The 21,178-nt window shown below is 35.5% G+C and overlaps 1 protein-coding gene across 2 annotated transcripts in view; it reads right to left on the bottom strand.

Annotated features, from left to right (window-relative positions):
* Positions 1–6,930: 6,930 nt before the first annotated feature.
* Positions 6,931–21,178, bottom strand: part of cpz (carboxypeptidase Z) — a 35,802-nt gene continuing 21,554 nt past the window's right edge. For both annotated transcript variants that reach the window (XM_039751622.1, XM_039751623.1), the window contains exons 8-11: positions 18,031–18,166; positions 15,766–15,905; positions 8,258–8,357; positions 6,931–7,555 (exon numbers count right to left, since the gene is read on the bottom strand). In XM_039751622.1, the coding sequence (XP_039607556.1) occupies positions 7,203–7,555; positions 8,258–8,357; positions 15,766–15,905; positions 18,031–18,166 (729 nt within the window). In that variant the 3' untranslated portion in view covers positions 6,931–7,202. The remainder of the gene's footprint in view (positions 7,556–8,257; positions 8,358–15,765; positions 15,906–18,030; positions 18,167–21,178) is intronic.

Raw genomic sequence — 21,178 nt, 5'->3', positions numbered from 1 at the left:
TTCACATAGCACTACTCATAATAATACATATAGTACACCCCCAAAATTCGTGGGGGTTATGTTCCTAGAGCACCCACGAATTTTGAAAAACTGCAAATTTTGGATGTGGTTAAAAAAATACCTATTTTCATAGTTTAAACCCTAAATATGCCAACAAAACACTTTAATTTAATTTCAAACTCAGCTTAATACAGTACATCACCTAAAAATAAAGAATGTAAAGGTAGACCTGTATACTGTACTGCTATGTCTCCCACAGTTCTAGAATGTAAAATACAGTGTTAGCGCTCTATGTACTGTAATTCATGCAAGCGTATTTCCATTGCCAGAAGCCTTAGACTGTGCAGCTCGTTTCGGCGGCATCTTGGGGCTTTAACCCTTAAACTGCCACATACTTGGGGATTAATGCATCCCTGGATGGCAAATACTTTTTTTTTGCACTTTAAGTAAACGTCACAATTAACAAAGAAAAAGTGGAATTTTAATGGAACACTTTTTTCATGCAAAGAGCATCACAATTACTGCAACACTGATCATTTTACACACTGTTAATGAACTGTAAAAACTATTCTAAAAACTACTGGAACAATATGTACAAAGTGCAACGCTTGGGGTACAGAATTGCACAGAAATACAGGAGATTGTAGAGAGGAACTTTATTCAAACACTTTAAACAAACATGTCTCTTTCAGAAGTAAATGGAGTTCAGTATGCAGTTAGTTATCGATTAAACAATAGACAAACATCATAGGGGAGCACAACCCCCAACAGGAGCAGAGAATGTCTGGGGGAGGAGAGAGAAACAAAGCAATCAGCCAAAAAGGACAGGCACTGTTCAGGCTTTTAAGTAAGCGTACCTTGAGAAGCCACAATCGAGAAGACGGTGATTTATTTATTTTTATGGTGGAGATTCCAGGATGTAATGAAAACAAATGAAATAAGAAAACAACAATATCACCCCTGTTCCCCTTACGGCGATTACACATTAAATACAACAAAGCACAAACAAAACACACACAGTAAGTCATGAAAAAGTTCATGAAAAACGGCAACGGATGAAATGTAATTATTAAAATAGATACTCCAGAGATCCGCATGTTGAATGGGAACATACAGATAGTCCTACCAGTAGTTCCTGAAATGGTAAAGACGGGTGGACGGGTTCAGGAGCAGTCCTTTCTTTGTAGGATGATCATGAATCCACTTACAGTCCTCATGTACACAGACAGACAATCCAGACGCATGAAACGATCCAGGACAAAATGAATAAGTACAGGTAACCAAACAGAAGGTAGACAGACAGGAACTTGCAACACAAATTACAAAAACTTTTTTTTTTTGCTTTTGGTCACCAGCCCCCTTTTTAAAAGCCGCGCTGACATCCTTTGACCTCAACAGCCCTAGCACCCTTCAGCAGAAGACCAATCAGAGCCACTGCAGGGACTGCTGGGAGTTGCAGTTTCAAATTCTATTGGCGACTTTCACCATCCCAAGTCACGGTTTTCTCTACAGCTGCTTCCTGTTCTCTCTACAGTACAGTAGTGCCACGAAAAAAGCCATAAAAATTATTTTGTGGTTTCTGCTAACAATTATTAGTTAGCTTCTAAGGAAAAATCCGCGAATGACAGAGGCCGCGAACTCTGAACCACAACTTTGCGGGTTTCTACTATACTTCCTAACTGTGATTGTAATTTGCATTGGCGTGACCTCAAAATGATAACTATGATGCACAGATTGTATTTGAGTTCCCTCTTAAGACAGCCAATGCTGTTTATTTGCGCTGATGAAACTTTTTTGGTTTTTCGTCAGTTTATATGAGCTTCTTGTAATTATTTGTCAGGGAACCATCTGACAGATCAGTATTATCCAAGGCAAACTGCTCACCATCATGTCTGCTGTGCTGGAAACCATTAACCAACCAGCTAGGCACTACATCCAGTTTTCATATGGTGTGGGTACAACCCATAACATGTTTTTGTCAGCATAAAAAGGCAATATGCAGCAGTGTCTGGTTCTCCAAATGTAATTAAATCCCTTTGTTGCACTTATAGTGCAACAAGGGCATCTAGTGAGAATTAAGCTGGTTTTGATAACTGTGTGCAGTTACATTCTTTTAATGCACAAGTCATCTGTGATGCCAAGTTCTGGCTAACAAGTGTCATGTCTCAGTGGCCTGGGTCACTTTTTCATTTATTTTAAGTTAAAGTAGGTTTGACAGATGTGATGATACTGTATGTGGTGAATGGCTTATTGGTAAAGTAACAGACTGAACCCTCTGTCTTTCATACAGCCTGTACTATTCATTGTAACAGAAATCACGTCATTACATGTTTCAGGTGCTGGTGCCTCACACCTTTCCTGGAGCCCCAGAATTTAGAGTAGAGGCACTATAATTCCATGCATGATCTTGCGCTCTAAGTTGCATAGCACAGCCATATATTCTGGAATGCAGCTGGCAGAGCCCCTTATTTCTTCAAGCGGGAGAGGCTGCTGTACCAGCAAATAACATTCTGCAGCATCATGAATGCATATGTATGAGACGAATTAGCATGCTCCATATATGGATGTTTCAGGGTTGTGTTCAAGGAATGTTCATGTGCAGATATTTACAAGGTGATTGTGATTTATAAATGGCAAATTGCAAAGAAATGTGCATACACCAGGCTTTATACAGTAAATCTGATTTTTTAGACTATGTGCTGTATATTTGTTTTTTAAGTCTGTGCATATTTTGACACTCAAAACCACACAAAGTTTTTTATAAATGAGGCCATAGGCCTGCATTGCAGCTTTTGGACTACCCTACTTCCATTTACTTCCACTGCACTACACATATAGACTACTATGTTACTCTCTTTGTTCATTGTGATGTACATCTTTTTAATCAAAGAGCTCATAAGGAATTAGCTTTAAAGAGGTAAAAATTCCATTCAAGATAACCAATCAAATAAAATGGTGTAAGTGTTGCACCATATCCTGACATTCATTCAAGTTTTTGTTACATATCTTTTACTCTTTCGTGAAAATGGGGAAATATATTTACAACATATTTAAATAAATTTTTGTATTGCCAAATGTGAGATAGTAAAACATAAAAGAGAAGTGTTTTTTTTTTCACATTGCTCCTTTCTGAAAGTTTAAAGAGCTCTGAGGTGGGGAGAGACACAGATACGTAAACGTATTCATTGTTTAAGGTAATAAGCAATGTGGGCAATAATTTTGCCGTTTACCAGCTTTAACTTGTAAATATTTGAGTGGTTTTATTTTTAATTATTTAGATGATTTTGTATTAAGAATTCATTTTCTGAACTAAATGCTTCTTTTGTTGGATCAAATGTTTGAAATAGCATAATGCCAATATAAGTCACATAATGCACTTGTTTACTGAATTCACATTCCCAGTTATTGATTATTTTCTCCTCATTAACACAATGAAAGAACATTTGGCTGTCATCTTTGTACTGATATGCATTTGTATGACTTTAAAGAATACCCTAAAGTAATTTGTTTGCATTTTCTAGGAAGTAATGAAAAAACTAACCCAGTTACAGTTTTGGTCATTAGAGAGAATTAGATTGTTTGAGTTACTACCCCAACTATAATGTTTTTTAAGGGCAGTTTATTTTGGTTTTTTTTTCTGTTAGATGTACTATACTTACATTAAAGGAGTTCTCCATTAAAAAAATTTTTTTCATCTTTTACTTAGTAGTGTTGGCCCAAATCTTTCTGAATCTACATGTCTTCCAGGAGTAAGGAAATCATAAAGTTTATGATACAGTATGTATCAATTGGGACCAGCAAGCACAAAATACTGAACAAAAAAGCCAACAATATTAACACATCCATAAAAATGTTTAATTTTTTTTTGCATAATCCACATTTTACTTATCTAGTTGGAAGCTAACAATGTTCAACATACATTCATTTTTTGGTAAAATTGTTAAATAAATCTTATGTCATGCCATCCTCTAACCTGTTAATCCAGACCAGTGTCACTGGTTGGGAACTGAAGCCTATCTCAGCTAGCATAGGTCACAAGCATGGAGATATCCTGGGCAGGGTGCCAGTCCATTGCAGGGTGAACACACACACACAGAAACACACACACGAGGGCCAATCTGGCTTCATTAATTCACCTAAACTGCAAGTCTTTGGACAGTGGGAGGGAACCAGAGCACCTGAAGGAAACCCATGCAGACACATGAAGAACATGCAGACTCCAGATAGGGAGGATCTGGGACATTAACCTGGGTCTTCTTGCTACAAGGTAGCATAGTTACCACTGCTCCACCCTTGTTAAATAAATACTTCCTCAAAGTCATAGTGCACAAACATGAAGTATGTTCAAACTGGATCAAGCTTGAATTCTCAACTTATTTATTTTCATGGGAAGAACACAGAGTCACAGGGAATTGCAACCACTAGAACTAAAAGGGCCAATTTGCCTGGGACAGTGGAATCCACATTATAAATATGGATTCTTTTTTGACTCATCCCATTAAAATAATGGGTTTGATCACAGAGAGTTCATTACCTATCACATCCCATTACACAATTGTTGAGGGCATAAATTACATAATGAAATAATTAAATGATTAGAAATGCCACTTTTGAAGTCATGTTTAAGTTGATAGTCAAGGAGTGATGATGAAGTTTAAAGCTTCAGTGGAGTAGCGGATGTCTACTTTCAGTTATTGTTGCAAAAAATGAAAATTCTTTACCAAAGCTGAACCTCAGTTTTAGAAATGCTATGCTGAATATCAAATACATTTTTTAAAGTTATTTTTTGCACATTTGTTTCATTCCATTTACATAATGCCTAAAATAAACCAGTTTCAAGTTTGATTTATGCCTTTCAGTTAAACTGAGTTATACAACTTCAAGTTAATGAAGAATCATTTTAAGTCAGTCTTTTCAAGGGGGACTATTTAAAAAACTGGACTGAAAATGTAAAACAGTCACAAATGTTAGTGGAGTTAATTTGTCAGGGTGCTTTATCCATTCCTTGACTGGTAAGTCATGTGGATCCACATTGTTTATTCAGCTTGCTTAAATAATGCCGCACATTTGGCCAAAACATTTCTTTTTTGTAACTGAAAATTCGGTACATCTTTACTTGAAGTGGTTAGTAGAATGCCATTTCAAATATGATTAAAGAATATTTCAGGAGGAGTGTCAGGAAAGGTTGTGTTGTCCAACAGAGAATGTACTTGTCTTTTACGCAATTGATGCTAATTTGATTCACAACCACTGCACTAAATTTTTTCTTTGATCAAAGATTCCCCTCACTGTTTTTGTCCCACATTGCCCCAAAGCGGTCCGTATTATCTCTGGAGTTTAGGTTTAATAGCAAAATAAAAATGTAGTATTTCTTGACACTAGTTCCATCACTTGCATGTTGTTAAGTCTTCATTTTAATCAGATTTGTTTAAGGAAGCAAAAGAGATTTTTAAAGTACTTTTTTGACAAAGTAATCATGATGAATTACCAGGAGTATAAGGAGCATTAACATAGAACACATGTAAGGATTTCACGCTGCGCTTAGAAATCCCTCTGCACTCTGGAGAGGCAGAAAGTAAAGATAGATGCTGAGGGTGCGGTAAAAAGAGAATCCTTATCTTGTGTCACACTCATGTCTTCAAAGATTATGTAAAATGGAATCCTCACCAATAAAGATATGTATAGTATTTATATATTATTTGCTTAGAAACATTTGTGTACAATGAGTAAGGAAGTTCTAGTTAAAAGAATGCCCTATCCAAAAATATTTTTATGTTACTTTCCCTGTTATTTGTAGGGATGACTGAGAGAAAAAAAAAAATCATATTTTCATGGACAATGGAGGTACCAAACTTTCTGATACAATGTATATTGTGTTATTATGTTTTTATATATACAGTAAATATTTTCTAATTGCTAGATCACACAAAAAAGAAACATTTCTAAGTCGTCATTTACAGTGCTAAGGCTTCCAGGGAGAATGTTATGGCGCTTTTCCACTGCTTAGTACGGCACAGCACGGTTCAGTACAGCTCACCTTGGTTCGGCTCAGTTCGGCTTGGTTTGTGTTTCGACTGCAGTTTATTACCGCTTTAGAGTGGGCGGGATTATTCACGTGTCGTTATAGTTGCGCCGCCTCTACTGCTCGCTCTTCATTTTTTTTAACTTGTCCCTACACTGTTTGTAAGTCCGATGGTAGCCATGTGCGCCCAAGAGCTTAGCGACCTCCTGAAAAAGTTTTCATTCGCGTCGCCCATCCAGCTCTCGTTGGATCCGCTCCTCGGCTACCAACGAGAGGAACGTCTGTACTTCCTCAATAAACCACGAAACAGCCATTTTTGGTTAAAACAAAATGGTGCGTCCGAACCTTCGCTGGCTGTGCTAAAAATCTAGCGGGTCTGTTGTGTCTCGTGTCGCAAGTTCAGTGATGCAGTAATGACGATTTTCTCCGGCCAATCAGTGACCAGCAGAGTTTACACGTCATGTTTTGGTAACGGTTCGGCGTGCTTGGAACCTCGGCTGAGGTGGTACTAAAAAAAGGACCGGGTACCAGGTACTGTTCCCAGTGGAAAACCCCCCAAAAGTGAGCTGAACTGAACCGTGTCGTGCCGTACTATGCAGTGTAAAAGCGCCTATAGTGTCTGATGAGAAAAGAACAAACGAAAAATGGGGAACAGCTGAAAAAAGAATGTGCTTAATGGGTATTGCTGCATGTCAGAGTCACAGGGAATATTGGGTATGTGAGGAACCTGGAGACTCAGTTTTAGTTTATAAGATTTTACAGGCTGCATATATCAGAATTTTCATCAGCATGGAAGTATAAAAGCAAAAGTGAATGATCTAGTCTCCTGAATTTTATTTACTTTTACCTGACAACTACAGCAGACTGCAATACAATGCCGATTTTTAAAAAATGGTATCTCAAAACCAAACTTTTAATTTTCTTCTTTATTAATTTTGTTACATTTGTACAAAAATATAAATTGAAACTGCAAGGCACATTGTGAAATGTTACAGTTACCAACTCTGGAGAACTCTGTATTTAGAAAATGAGCCAAGGCGTGGTATCTGTCAAAGTTTTGACCTGCAAATGCCATGCTTTTCAGATGTACATTTTTAAGTAGTAAACAATTTATTTATACTTGCCAGTATTCTTTATTAAAATTTTGAAGGACAATAAACCAAAAAAATAATCTTATGGATTAAAAGTTCTTCAGAAGCCAAGTTGGAGCATTATTGCCTAAAAAGGCAAAATAGGACCACCACCATGGCTTTTCTTCTCTTTCTCCATCTTCTCCAGGTTCTTCATTTGCACCACGTTCATAATGGTCAAACTGATTGTAAGGATCAAATCGATCATATGTATCCTGGGGTAAGTTTTTAACAAATAATCCTGGTTCATCCACTTCCGCTTTTAGAATAAAATCCACACGCCCCGCTTTCTTAAGCCTTGCTGGCAAATTAACTTTCTTCATCACCTTTGAATATCCTGTTGCAGAAGCTGTAATTATGTGGACACCTGCTGGCAACATTCTCCAGTAATCTCCATCTTCAGCTAAAATGGGTACAAAGACTTTAAATCAATAATTAGTTTCCTTTGCACAATAACATAAAAAATTATGTTTGTTTGTAGTTTGATACCAGATCATTTTTCATGTTAAACTCTGAATGTATATGGTAAGTGCCAAGTATATTGCAATTTCAATACACTCAGTATGTATATAGTTTTTGCTAAATAAACTGAGTGCTGGCTAAGTGTTTTCATATGTGTTTAAGTATTGAATCAGTTATTCATTATCTATTATAAAGAATTGCAGTATACTAGACAAGGATACAAGAAAGTGAATGAATCCATCAATGATGCCTTTTACAAAACTATTTGTAGTGAACACTGTCAGAAGGTGTTGTAAAGCTAATTGTAAAACAACTATCATTACAATAAATACAGTATGTGTTATACTGTGCATGTTAAGCCTATATGATCTTTAACTATTTTAAAAATATTTTATTTAAATACTTTCTATAGTTGGTTTTACTATCATAATAATGTTTTTTAAACATGTCGTACATGCATGCATCAGGCATACATATTTAACTACATTATATTTAGAGCATGACTATTTTATTATTTATGTTAATACTCCATTCTGGGAGCATCTGGTATAAATTAACTAAAAATAGATGATTATTTTCTAATATGTAGTTAAACATTAAACGTTTCAAATGATACTTTAGAGTAGAAAATCATAGAAGTTACCTGTTGTGACATCATGTCTGATTCCTCTAACTGAAATACGTGCCCCTTTAATACCTATTCCTGCTTCATCCTTTACTATTCCTTTTATTCCTTTATGAGCCTTGAATTAAAAAAAAACAAAACAATGAATTATTAAAATTTATTTTGAGTAGCGTATTTTCTTCTTTTCAGCACTATTATTTTTATGTCTTCTCTTTCAGTTTTGCCTGCTTATATACCCTTCCTAAAACTCAAAATACACATTTTGTCATTCGTTAGTCCTCTGCTCTGCTTGTAAGAGTTTTCCAAATTGTGAAAGGTTTTACTCAATCATAATGATGTGATATTATAATTACACAGGTAATGTAAGTATTGCTGATCCTTAAGTATCTATTTTTGACTGGCTGCTTTCATTGATCTTCCCAACTAGATTATTGCAGTATAGAGTCAGAGACAGCTGAACATAAAACTCAAGAAAGTACAAAGTCTACATGCAATAGGTACCGACTGGGCATTAATTTGAACCTAGGATCATATGGTGGAAAGGCAGCAATACTAACAACTCCCACTCCTGATCAGCTACTGCCCTTTCCAGTAAATGCTATATGATAAGGCACCTAAATAATTATAATACATACTTTTATTTATATTCTTGGGACCTTACACCTGTGTTAAGATGGAAAGGATAAGTTCTTTATTTTTCAAGTCAAAGTTATTTTTCCACTAATATAGTGCATATGCATTTGCCACGCAAAACTGTATTCTAAAGTTAAGTGTATTCTATAGATTAAAAAAAAATATACCTTGCCTGCTCTGGCCTCAGTTTTAAAACTACACAGGCAGTTTGCCATCTTCATTAACAAGTCTTTAACTACAGGTTTAGGAAATATGTCCTTGTTCTTTGTAATGTCTGGAAGGTTATTTTGTGACCTTTGTAGGTTTAAAACATTCCTGCCTCTTCTTACTTTTTTTTCTTTATAATAACAGCTTTGTTCCAAGGTAGCTTCTCCTTCCATTCTCCATTGTCTCTCCACTCCTCTAAGCATTTCCCATCTTTCCTTCTGCTAGGAACTGCTAAACTAGTTCCTTCTCTTGTACATTTTAATATGCAAATCCTTATATTAACTTTTTTGTTTGTATTTGTGGAATTGCTGTAATCTGTGACCTGTCTGTACATTTTCAGTTATGTTGACCCTTAATAATAAGTAGCATTAACCAGTAGATCAAGAGTCAAAATATTGTATTGTTGCTTCACTGTAAAAGGCACAATTATCAAGAAATCCTGTCTTCTGTAAGCACCCAATTGCAAGAAATGAAAAAGAGAATATATGTAAAGTAATAATATGACAAGAAATCAGACAGTTGCACATTACTAGAATTATATTATTGTGCCCGTTTTGACTCCAATTTAGTAGATAATGCAGAAAATTTGCTTAAATAAGTAACTGCCAAGTCCTTGGTCATTTTGGTACATGGAAAATTTTATATCAGACTTGGTGGACACTGGAAAAGATACTTCAGCTGGAAGATAGAAGGCAGCATGGAAGAAACTAGCATTGTCTTTTATTGCTAATGCTGAAGAAAATAACAGTTAATGTATAAGGCACCCTTATTTTTTTTATTAAGCAGCAGCACACATTGAATTGATTAATTATAAATTTTTACATGCACCACATTAGCATACTGTCTTGCACAGAGTTAACTAAGATTGACTCATTACCACGATACACTTCAGTCCAAATCAGAACAGTCACCATATATAGTGTCTGTCATATGATTTTACTTCTTTTGCATTGTTTCGTTTATGTAGTTGATTTGAAGAATCAATGTGCTTTTTTATGTCTATAGCATTCTGTATGATGTGTGAGGCATTTATTTCATTAACTTCAACAGTAAGTCCATTAGGGATAATTTAAGTTTAGTACATAACGTTTTTCCACTAAACTGGCTCCAACATTTATACTGAAAGGCTCTTTGTATTAGTACACAGCTAGTGTTGATCCTTTGCTAATTCTCAGCTTAAATGGTCACTGAAACAATACTAAATTCAATAAGTAGTCTGGTAACCATAAATACATACTAAAGCGATGTCATCTCAGGATTATCCCATCTGTGAAAAATGCAATTGACTCATTATATCCGAACCATAAATCCTCTTAACAACATACGCAACAATCAACTATGGCCAGTTTATTAAATTTATTGTAAATAGCCATTTAGACATGGCACACAAGTGTTAATGGTTACATACTGTATGTACAAGCTTAATAGGCCTACTAAATAGAAGTATATAATTTAAATGCATAGTCACAGCGAAGCAGTAACAGTAATGTTTATGCAAGTATGTGACTGACAAAAAATTGTGTGCTTGAATTAACCTAAAACAACTGTTTACAAGTGAACAATAACATTTAGAATGGGAGTGTCTTAAACATATCTGTAATTTAGATCTGTGAGAAGCTCATGAAAAATAACGGTAAAAAAATGCAACTACAAATATCTTTATGTCAGGCACTGTAAGCTGACAATCAAACGCTGAACTATTATATCCTACCAGCATTTATATTTGTTTTTTTTATAAATCTGGGCCTTCTCTTTCTTTACATAGAAAGGCCGAAATGAGTCTATTTTGAGATCAACATTAACAGTTCGTAACTAAAATGATATTCTGACAAAAGCAGTTATTTGGCTATTGTGTCCAAAAAAGTATTTTTTTCAATTTGCAGTCACTTGATGATAACAAAGTAGGAAACTACTACCTTCACCTTGTAGGCAGAGACTGAGTGCTGTGATTAGTTACAATAAATCATGAGACAGATAACTGCGCTTAGAAAATTATGATCTAACTTCCTCATCTTTTCTTTTTTCTCGTCACTATCAGGAGAATCCTGCAATACATGGGCCCTGGTAAGCCTATTCAATAATTTGTTGTTAGCAAGGACATTAATCAAACTATAGCTATTACAAGGAAGGGTGTAAAATATTACTTTTGCAAATTCACCACAATGGGGATTTGTATTCCTCAAAATGTAGCTGTTCTGCGTGGATATGAAATGACCCATTAAAGTTTTTAGAAAAAAAGTGAATATTACTTTATGAAATGTAGTAAAGTTTAGTCTTTTTGTGATCTTCCACCTTCAATGTTTTTTTTAGAAAAGTTTTCCTTCCTCCTATTTTATTTTAAATGGGGGCAAAGCATATTACCTTCCTTTTCAAGTATGACTCTAATTAGTCAAGTATGCATAAGGACAGAGATTTTACAATAAGACTAAGTTTTTTGAATGAATAAATGTTAATTCTGCAATGTACTGTGTTTTTAAGAACTAAACAGCTTTGTATTTTATGATCACCTCTTAAGCTGTATTGGTTATACAGTGTGCACTGAGACATCTAAGCAGTGGAAGCAGTAATACAATTTTGTTCCGGTGTGCTTGTAAGGCATTTGGTTCCATACATTCCCTACACTGGCCAAAAATGTATCTGCAAAATTATCAATAAATGGCAGTGGACTGTGGGTCTGCCAGGAAAAATATATTCAAACAAGAGAAAAACATTAAAATATAAATACTTCTTCAGTTACTTAAACTTAATAATAATAATAAAATCAATCCAAATATATGAGGGGGTACACAAAAATAACTGGAATCTGTACCCGGTGCACAATTTAGACTTAGTTTCTAATTTTGCCGCTAGTTGTAGCATACTTGAAGTATTCTGTAGCAGTCTGCCAAGTGGCGTTGCTCTGAAATTGTTCATACGGTATTCCATGTTGGTTTTACTTGGTGCTTATTAAACGTGTTCTGCGATTTTTGTGATAGTTGATCATATAGAACAGTGAGTCTACGTTAAATATTGTTTTCTCTTAGGGAAAACAGCTCATGAAACTGTTGTGATGCTTGAAAATGCTTTTAAAGAGGAAGCTTTAAATAAAACATAGGTCTACGAGTGTTTTTTTACAAAATGGAAAAACAAAAAGTAAATAAAAGGTGATTCCATGCTAAAAAAAGAAAAACTGAAAAACCAGATATTATAAACAAGTAAAATAAGAATGGAAGAATAGACAGCAAATCTTAAAGACCATGAAAAGGGTGGTAAATATGGAACCAAAAAAGAACAATCTATACTAATAAAAGGCAAAGCCCTCACTGACTGACTGACTGACTGACTGACTGACTGACTGACTGACTGACTGACTGACTGACTCACTCACTCACTCACTCACTCACTCACTCACTGACTCATCACTAATTCTCCAACTTCCCGTGTAGGTAGAAGACTGAAATTTGGCAGGCGTATTCCTTACAGCTTACTTACAAAAGTTAAGCAGGTTTCATTTCGAAATTCTACACGTAACGGTCATAACGGTCAACAACGTCCGCCATGTTGAACTTTCTTATTTATGGCCCCCATCTTCACGAAATTTGGTAGGTGGCTTCCCTGCGCTAACCGAAACCAATGTACGTACTTATTTCAGTGGTATGACACCACTGTCGGCCACCATATTGAACTTTCCAACAGTCTTTGTTACTTATGGGCCCATCTTCAAGAAATTTGGTACGCAGGTTCCCAAAGCTAACTGAATCCTACTTACGTACATATATACGTCTATAGCCTGCAGCTTGGTCGCCGTGTGAGGCGGCTTTGGGTCCCCCATCCCAACGCCTCCCACGTTGCTCCGGTCTCTACATTCCCTTTCTTGCTTCGCCACTGGATTCACGTCTCCCTACTGATAACTGCAGCCTTTTTATTTAATCCATGGCTTCTCCATTGTTTTATTGTTCGTTTATTACGATTGTAGTTATTGCGTAGGTATTTTAGACTTACTTTACATTGTTCAGGTACCCATTTCCTTTATCGTTCCAACTGTACCCCCATTAACATGTCTATCAAGGTGATCACCATCAATCAAAGAACTGTCACTTACTGAGTGGTTTCCATGCCCGGAGATGGCACCTGCCTTTTCCATTCTCTTTGTTACATATTGCACAGCCATATCAGGCTCACTCTTGATATCCGGAGGAACATTGTGTCTTATGTATTGAATGACTGGGACAGGTTCAAGGTGTGGACTGATGACGGTACAGGAGATAATTATACTACACGGGAGCACTAGAAGAGTGAAATGCTTAAGCCCTTCACCTATGGTTCTGCATGTGAGTTGATGGCTGCAATTGAATTGTTCGGTTGTCGCTTTCAAGTGTACCGAAATGGCCAAATATTTTACACGTTTCGACAACTGCCAATGTCTCTTAAACATCTTAGATTCACAGGTGACGATTTCAGTAGTGGACACTTTGATGTTTATGAATGTTTAAACTCTCAAAAGCTGGATGTGAAGTTCTCAATGAAACCGGTTGTATGCTTACAACGCATGACAGATGCCGAATGTCACTTAAACACAAGTCCTGCAAATACTGTCGTAATTGAAACAAATCATGAAACTCAAACCGATTATGACAGCAGAAATCCAAGCTGTGAGATTTGAAACACGATTACCGTTCACATGGCCAACTGTACGTTGCATGCTCAAGAGTAAGCTCAGCGCACAGCTTGGTCATATTACAACCGGAGGGCCGAACTGACAATGTGGTATACAAAGAGATCCTTAACAAATAATTATTGGTATATTTTCCCTCAGTTTAAAAAGGTGTAATTTTCTTCTTAACAAAAATTTTAAGGCAGTACTTTGCCACTGCGAAGCGCAGGTATTTTGCTAGTTAGGGAATATAAGGAGAAGGGTTAAAAGGCTAGTCAGATGTTTAACTGCTTAGAGTAACCTGCGACCTGATTACAAGAACAGGTTTCGCTTTTTCTGTGGTTTGGAAATGTACTCATGAAACACAAACAATAAAATAGACAAGGGCAAGTACAGTATTTGATTGTAATGGCTCAGACATTATTCCAAAAAAATCTGCATATCTAATTTAAATATTATCACTTGTAATTTGTCAAAGTCAAAACTTCATTTATCCTTTTAGACTAGAATTAGAATTGAATTTAGAAATATTGAATATGGTTAGTTTATTCTAAAAGAGTGCAGAACACAAATGAAAACCACTTTCATAATACTTGCTGTACAAAAAGTTCAATCAAATGGTTAGTCCAGCTTTGAGCAAATGTTGTCATGTCGATCTTTTGAACATTTTTATTATGGTATTGAGCTACATCCTTCACAAACTTAAAAGAATCAATTCCTTGAAATATTAATTTTGCATTTTCCATAACAGTTTTGTGGTTCAAATTCTTTTTGTTGTGAAAATTATGTTTAATCCAATTGTCATCATTGTTTCTAACAGACAAGCTGATTTTCTTCTTTAGGTGAAAGGTTACAGTTGCTCTTGCATGGCCAAGTCGGCGAAGCATCTGCAAAGTAACCACTTGGGTCTATTGTATGATACGTCAAATGTGAGCTCTAACATATCTAGTTTTTAAAAACATTTGCTACCTGTATTCTAGTATAAAAATATTCTGAAACATTGTGCTACTTAAATGTGTCCTTTTTCACAACTTGATATCACATTACTAGAAATATTGCTTAAGTGCAACAATTTACTATACATATCTGGTTAAAATAGAAAAGAATAAAATTAACAGCTTGACAAAAAAATAAACATTGTGTGGACTTATTGTTTTTTTAATGTTTATTTGCTATACTGTACATATGCAAACTTCATTTTAACCTGTGCAAGTTAAATTAATAACCTGTGTATTGTAAAACCAAGATCATTTCAGTACTGACAAATACTGTATTTAAGATTTGGCATGAGCATTTGTAGCATCCCTGGTTTCATAATGTTCTTAACAAAAATAAAACAATCAAGCATACTAAATAACACACATTTTCATTCAACCCTACACAGATTAACTGGGAATGAATTTAGATTCAGCAAATGAAAATGCTTCTTCAAGAAAACTCACTGATCTTTCCACATGTTCGGCATGCAGTGGTCCTGTACTACTGAATAGAAGCACTTTCAAGTATTAAAAAAAGCATTTGAGGGCAGCACTTCAGATGTTGAAAATCTGACATAAAGAGGACTGTATGCACTGCAGCTAGCTAAAGACCAGCTTTGGAAAAATAAACATTGAAAGTGGTTATGTAGTCTAGAATTGTACATTTTCTTTGACACTGTCCTTCTAAATAAAGCATACCTGTTCAATTCTTTAAGGCCGTTATGTTGTGTAATCATAAATTAAGTTAATTTAAAAGTAAATTAGGATTTACCATGTACAAGTATAATAGGGGCTACTTTCTCTGAATTTGCAAACTTTGCAGAAAAATTCTAGTGAGATTAGTTTACTAGGTTTTACAGAATGGAGGGCATGACAAACATTTTGGCTATTAAATCTTTATAATAATAAAGATTTACTTTACCAGTAGTGTTTTTCATAGGGAACTATCCTGCTAATACAATGCATTTAATGAGTACTATAATTATCTATAAAACTAAAAGCATAGGTCAAGTATAAATGAATGACTAACAGAAAATTAAAGCAATATATTATTGTCTGCCATTAACATAACATACCATTTCCATAAATGTTAAAAGTGATTCCTTATTTTCCTGCCAGCCTGTGTAAAGTTCCTCTTCTCCTGGAAATTTGTCACAGCCAAGTTCCACAGTTATCTCAAGACAGTTGGTGTGCAAATAGTTGAAATCTGACATTCCTGTTAATTCCAAGAAGTATGTTTTAGTTCATTGCTTGCAACAATAACACATATTCTTGAAAAGATATAGACAAAGGTCAGATTTGTAACTGAACTAAAATAAATTTTGTTACAAAAGAACTGAGGATGGAACAGAATGAAAAATGTTTATCCAACATTATAGCACATATGAGGACACACAAACTGACTTTGTGTATGAATTTCAATTCAGGACTAAGGCTATCCACAATATTACATTTTCAATTAAAAACTATATTTTTTTTGTAATGAAAACAATTTTGTTACATTAGAGTATTTTCACATTGTTCACAAAAGTATCTGCATTTACACTAAAATAACTGAAAACACATATGATGTAGATGTTTGTCTACACTGGGCATGTCCACATTGAAAAAACCTTGAAAGCATGGTAATGCTGCCGGCCACAGGATTTATTATAAAACATTATCGACCATTATATTACTTGCCTTTTGCACAAATATGTTTCATTCACTGTACAAAATGCAATTTAGATGCATATGGGTAAGCACATTTCTCTATTTCTGCTATGTTGGGATATGGTTTTCTTTTACAAAGGGTGACCAGTCTGGGAATCAGACCTTGTAATGAGAAGGATCCAATCAGGGAAGGGCTATGTAATAAGCTGAAACAAATCAGATCACAATTACAGATGGCATTTTCAAAAATTTATATCTTCAGCCCTCCACACTGAAATGCTGACCCAGCATTTTCAGAAGTATATGGCTCCAGACAGCATTTTCAGTTTCCATTGTGCTGAAAATGGAGGCTAATGTCTTTGTGTTTAAATGAAAATGTACTGTAGTTACGTGAACATAGTGTAAGGAAACTCAGCAAAGATCAAATTTATTAATAAACACAAATAACTGTCATTAATATACAACAAAATATCTTCATAATATTATATTTTTCAATAATTATATTCTATATAAAGACATTTGCCATCAAATGTGACATAATTTACCTGCAAGCACAATATCATACTGATAAAAGATTTTTCAAGTTATATTTAGCTATAGGTTGAGTATCTATAACAGGTATGTCAAACACGTGGCCCCAAGGCCGCATGACAGATCCTAGTTAGCACTAAACTTGTACAAAATGATTACTATCGTTTGTGATTAAATCATTCTGCATCTTCGCCGTTACTTATTGACTTTTCTTACTTCTGCCTTCTGACAAAAGCAAATATCTGAAATACTTCTGGTCTCGGGTATTTTGGATTAGGGATGCTCAACCTTGGCAAGCTTAAGTATGGAGAGCAATATGCCAACTAAAATGAACAAATGAAACAATAGACAAATTGGAAGAGAATTTTTTTCAGAATGCTCAAAGAATGAAGGTGCTTCTATTAGAGACCCCAAGAGGTTTCTGGATCAGAGACATTACAAGCTGCCTGACAAACATGTCTCTGGAGAGAGTCAGAAAAACCATGAATCCATCCATGTTCTTATTACCAAAGGTATTCCAAATGAAAACCCAACTAGTTATGTGTAAGTACGTTTAAACATACCATGGACAAACTGCATATTTTTGGTGATTGTCTCACATAGGAAACCAATGAAAAATGGAAAAACTGTTTATTTTCCTTTTTCATGTTTCAGAAAGCTACAGTAAGTTATATTCTATAATTTTAACTATTTTTATTATTTTAAAAAAATTTATTTAGTCACTTTATTGTTGTCGACTGATTCAGTATTAATAAGTAAATGCTTGGTTATACATCTAATCAAGTATTATATACTTATATATTTGTATTTTTTTGTAAGTAAACAGAATTATGTTCTGTTTAATAAGTAGTACTTTGGAATTTACCATTAATGCATGGAGGGTTACGATAAAGCCATATACTGTTGTATTTGTTTTTAATTTAACTTTTAAAATATCTAGGGATTTTGCATAAGAAAAATGTTTTTAGGTCTTCTTCTGCAGAAGTGTGCACTGATCTCATTTGTTAATACTGCATATTAGGACATATACATGATAATATACCCTATCTATCTTGTACATATATTTATGAAAACTGCATTTTTGGAAAGCAATCATCGACATAGAAGAGTTACTACAGTGTGTTTAATGCAAAAGATAAAAATTGCAAGGCAGTTACCTCCCGGGAAACTGTACCACAAGGCACCATTTATAATGCCATTTTTATCAGCAAAGGATCCACCACATCTGTCTAATGTCTTCTGTGACATAACTGGATGTGCATCTGCATATGATTGAGCTAGAAGCTTGAAGACCTTGTGAAAAGAAATTGGAGAATAAACTGAGAACTTGAAAATTCAGATTTAAAATTGATATAAAGATACATTTGTTCCAAAAAAAATTGCATAAATTAAATAGTATATAGTATGTAATAGTATGCATTTACTCTTTCACAATTAACACTAGAGCATTGCAGTAGAAGGGAAGCAAAAAAATGGTATCATTTGAACTATACAAAGGTTTTTCATTTCTTGTCCCATTTCTTGCTCATTTCTTTTTCTCATTTTCCTTGTTTTAAGCACAATTTCTTAAATTTTCTTAAAGAACAGAATCTTCTTATGCTTCTCCACAAAAAAAAAAACACCAGAAAACTACACAGGTGTGACTATCAGGTATCTCTATAAAATGTGGTTATGCATCACCTCGTTTTTGCTATTACTTTTCCATGACATTGATTTTTCACTCTCTTTGTAATAAGCAAAATACTTCTTGACAATGACTGTTTGGTTTGTTTATCAACCATGATTGCGTCAAACCCCGCCATGGATAGTCCCAAGTTTGGGTGAGAAAAGAGGAAGGTTGGGCATGGGGTTAGCTACCCCACCCTGTTAAAACAAAAACTAGCTACAAAAACACAACAAGAGATCAACAGGTCTCAGCCCTGGGTAGAGATTGGTCTTCGATAAGAAGTTTTATGATAGCATGTGATGAAAGCTGGAAGTCCCTGGAAGCCACAAGACTGACAATACTTCTTTCTACTGGGGCAGCCAACATTTGAACATGGAATGTGAGAACCATATATGAGACAGGGAAGTCTTTTTATATAGCAGCGGAAATGAAAAACTATAACCTCACCCTGGTTGGAGTCAGTGAGACCAGTCCAGACAGAAATGTTTAGTCTCATGAGAGATTGTACCATACTCTGGACATGAAATGAATAATGTCCCCCCACACTCAAGGAGTAGCTCTGATGTTGTCTAGAGTAGTCTTATATGATGGAAAGCTCTTGGTCCAAGGATCATCACAGCGTCCAAGAAGAAGAAGATCAACATGAACATCACACAGTGCTATGTGCCTACCAATGACAATGAGGAGACATACAAAGACCAGTTCTGTGCCAGATTGCAGTCCTTCATTGAGAAGTACCCAAGCTGAAGCTGAAGGAAAATTGGATGACACACACAATCATAGGATCACCCAAACCATGGAGCGTAGGATCACCCAAACCATGGAGCTCGTACAATACTAATTGTAGTAGGAGAATAAGTCTTGAGATATAAAATAATTATAAAACAGTTTGCGCTAGTTTGTGCAATCTGTAATAAACTTAAATACAGTCATGGATTCCCATGGGGCCGATTCCTCCTTCTACTCACTCAAGGGAAGAACTGTCAAATGATTTTATTGTACATTTAAATCCATCACTGAGTAAAGTTTTTACATTTTATTTTTAATTGATTGATTCTCAAAACATGCACATTTTGTTCCATTTAAAAATGTGCCCACATCTAAGGATATTTAATATGGAGATTTATTGCTGTCACAGAATTCCAAAATGTATCTTTCAGAAAGCAGACCACAATTTATCTTACAACTCTGACCATATTTTGCCTCCAAATTGGGAACTACTCAGAATCTAAAGTCAGAGTATCATCTTAAGTGCAAAAGGCAAACAGAACAAGTTAACAGAGAACTAGACTCTTTTTTGATTTATATGTTACGGCCAAAACCCGAAATTGGCCAAAGCGGGAAGTGTCCGGCCAAATCAGGAAATTGCTGTTGCTGTAAATTGACCAGCCAATGTCTGATCTTTTCCTTAATTTCGGGACTTAGCCAGCCAGTTTGCGAAATAGCATGGGGCGATTGGCCAAAGTCAGAAGAAAAAAGGCATTGAGCAGCGATTTGTTGTGCACTTAGTAGTGCAATTGCATCAAGTGTAGCCTTGGCGGTTCTTGCTCAGAAAGCGGACGCCACTTGGTTGTTTCACACGGACACCATTTGGTTGTTTCACAATAATTAAGATTAGGTATATAAGTACAGTAGTTTTCACATTTCCATTATCATTTTAGCCCTAAAATAGTGACTTAACATCAGGGACCTATTTTATTGACCTTAAGGTTAGTGTTTGGGCGAGGGCAAGGCCGTCTCAAGTGGTGTCCGCTTTAAGAACAAGACCCGCCTTGAGCAGTTTCTCATGCAGAATGGAAAACTCACTTCTGAATCTGCATCTTAAGTTTTTAAACATCTTTGCTCCTTGAGGGGATAGACTTACATCAGCACATTGAATTTTGGCCTGGGAGTTCTTGCCACTTCGCGAAATGGCCAGCCAAAGTAGCATATCCACTGGTCATTTCTAGTAATTTGGACTTTGGTCACACCTCTTGACCAAAATGTGAAATGGCCTTCGGGTTTTGTCCGTAACATATACATTAAATAGCTTTCAGCACTTGGCCAAATTTTTAAGAAATGACTTGTTTACCTAATCTATCAAAATGTCCCCATTTCAGTGTCTGTCTGGCTTTAAGCCCTCACTACTTACAGGGTCGTCCAGATCTAATTATGCAGATCCAGATCGTCTGGATGATTTTGATTTATGCGGGGACGATTCCAGTTTGGCGCGAAGATGAATCTTCATGTCATCAGTTTGCACACTTCTCGATGGTCCGGGATTTTTTGGGTGTTTTTCTATGTAATAAATTTAATAAGTTATATCGTAATGACAATTGCATAATTAGATCTGGATCACCCTATAGTTTACCTAATAGGGACCCTTCCATTCCTAGTTTAGAGAAATATTTGTCTCATCTTAAGGTGGTCTGGAGACTACTTCAAGAGAAGGAACCTCTGTGAAATGGTTTGAAAACTATAAACTTGTTTTAACTCCAGAGTTGAAGGTCAGGCAGAAAGCTTAGCTCACTACAGGGTACATCCATCTCAGCATAGAATCCAGAAACGTAAATTTATCTGATCTGATACCATCCTTAAACAGATTTGGATAGTCACTTACAAAATGGCCTTGATTGCTCATTTTAAAATCCATCCCACTT

This window comes from Polypterus senegalus, chromosome 4 (assembly GCF_016835505.1).
Source record: "Polypterus senegalus isolate Bchr_013 chromosome 4, ASM1683550v1, whole genome shotgun sequence".
In the NCBI taxonomy this organism is placed as follows: Eukaryota; Metazoa; Chordata; class Cladistia; order Polypteriformes; family Polypteridae; genus Polypterus; species Polypterus senegalus.
Note: the sequence above shows the minus strand (reverse complement) of the source record. Positions and strands in the feature narration are given on the sequence as shown.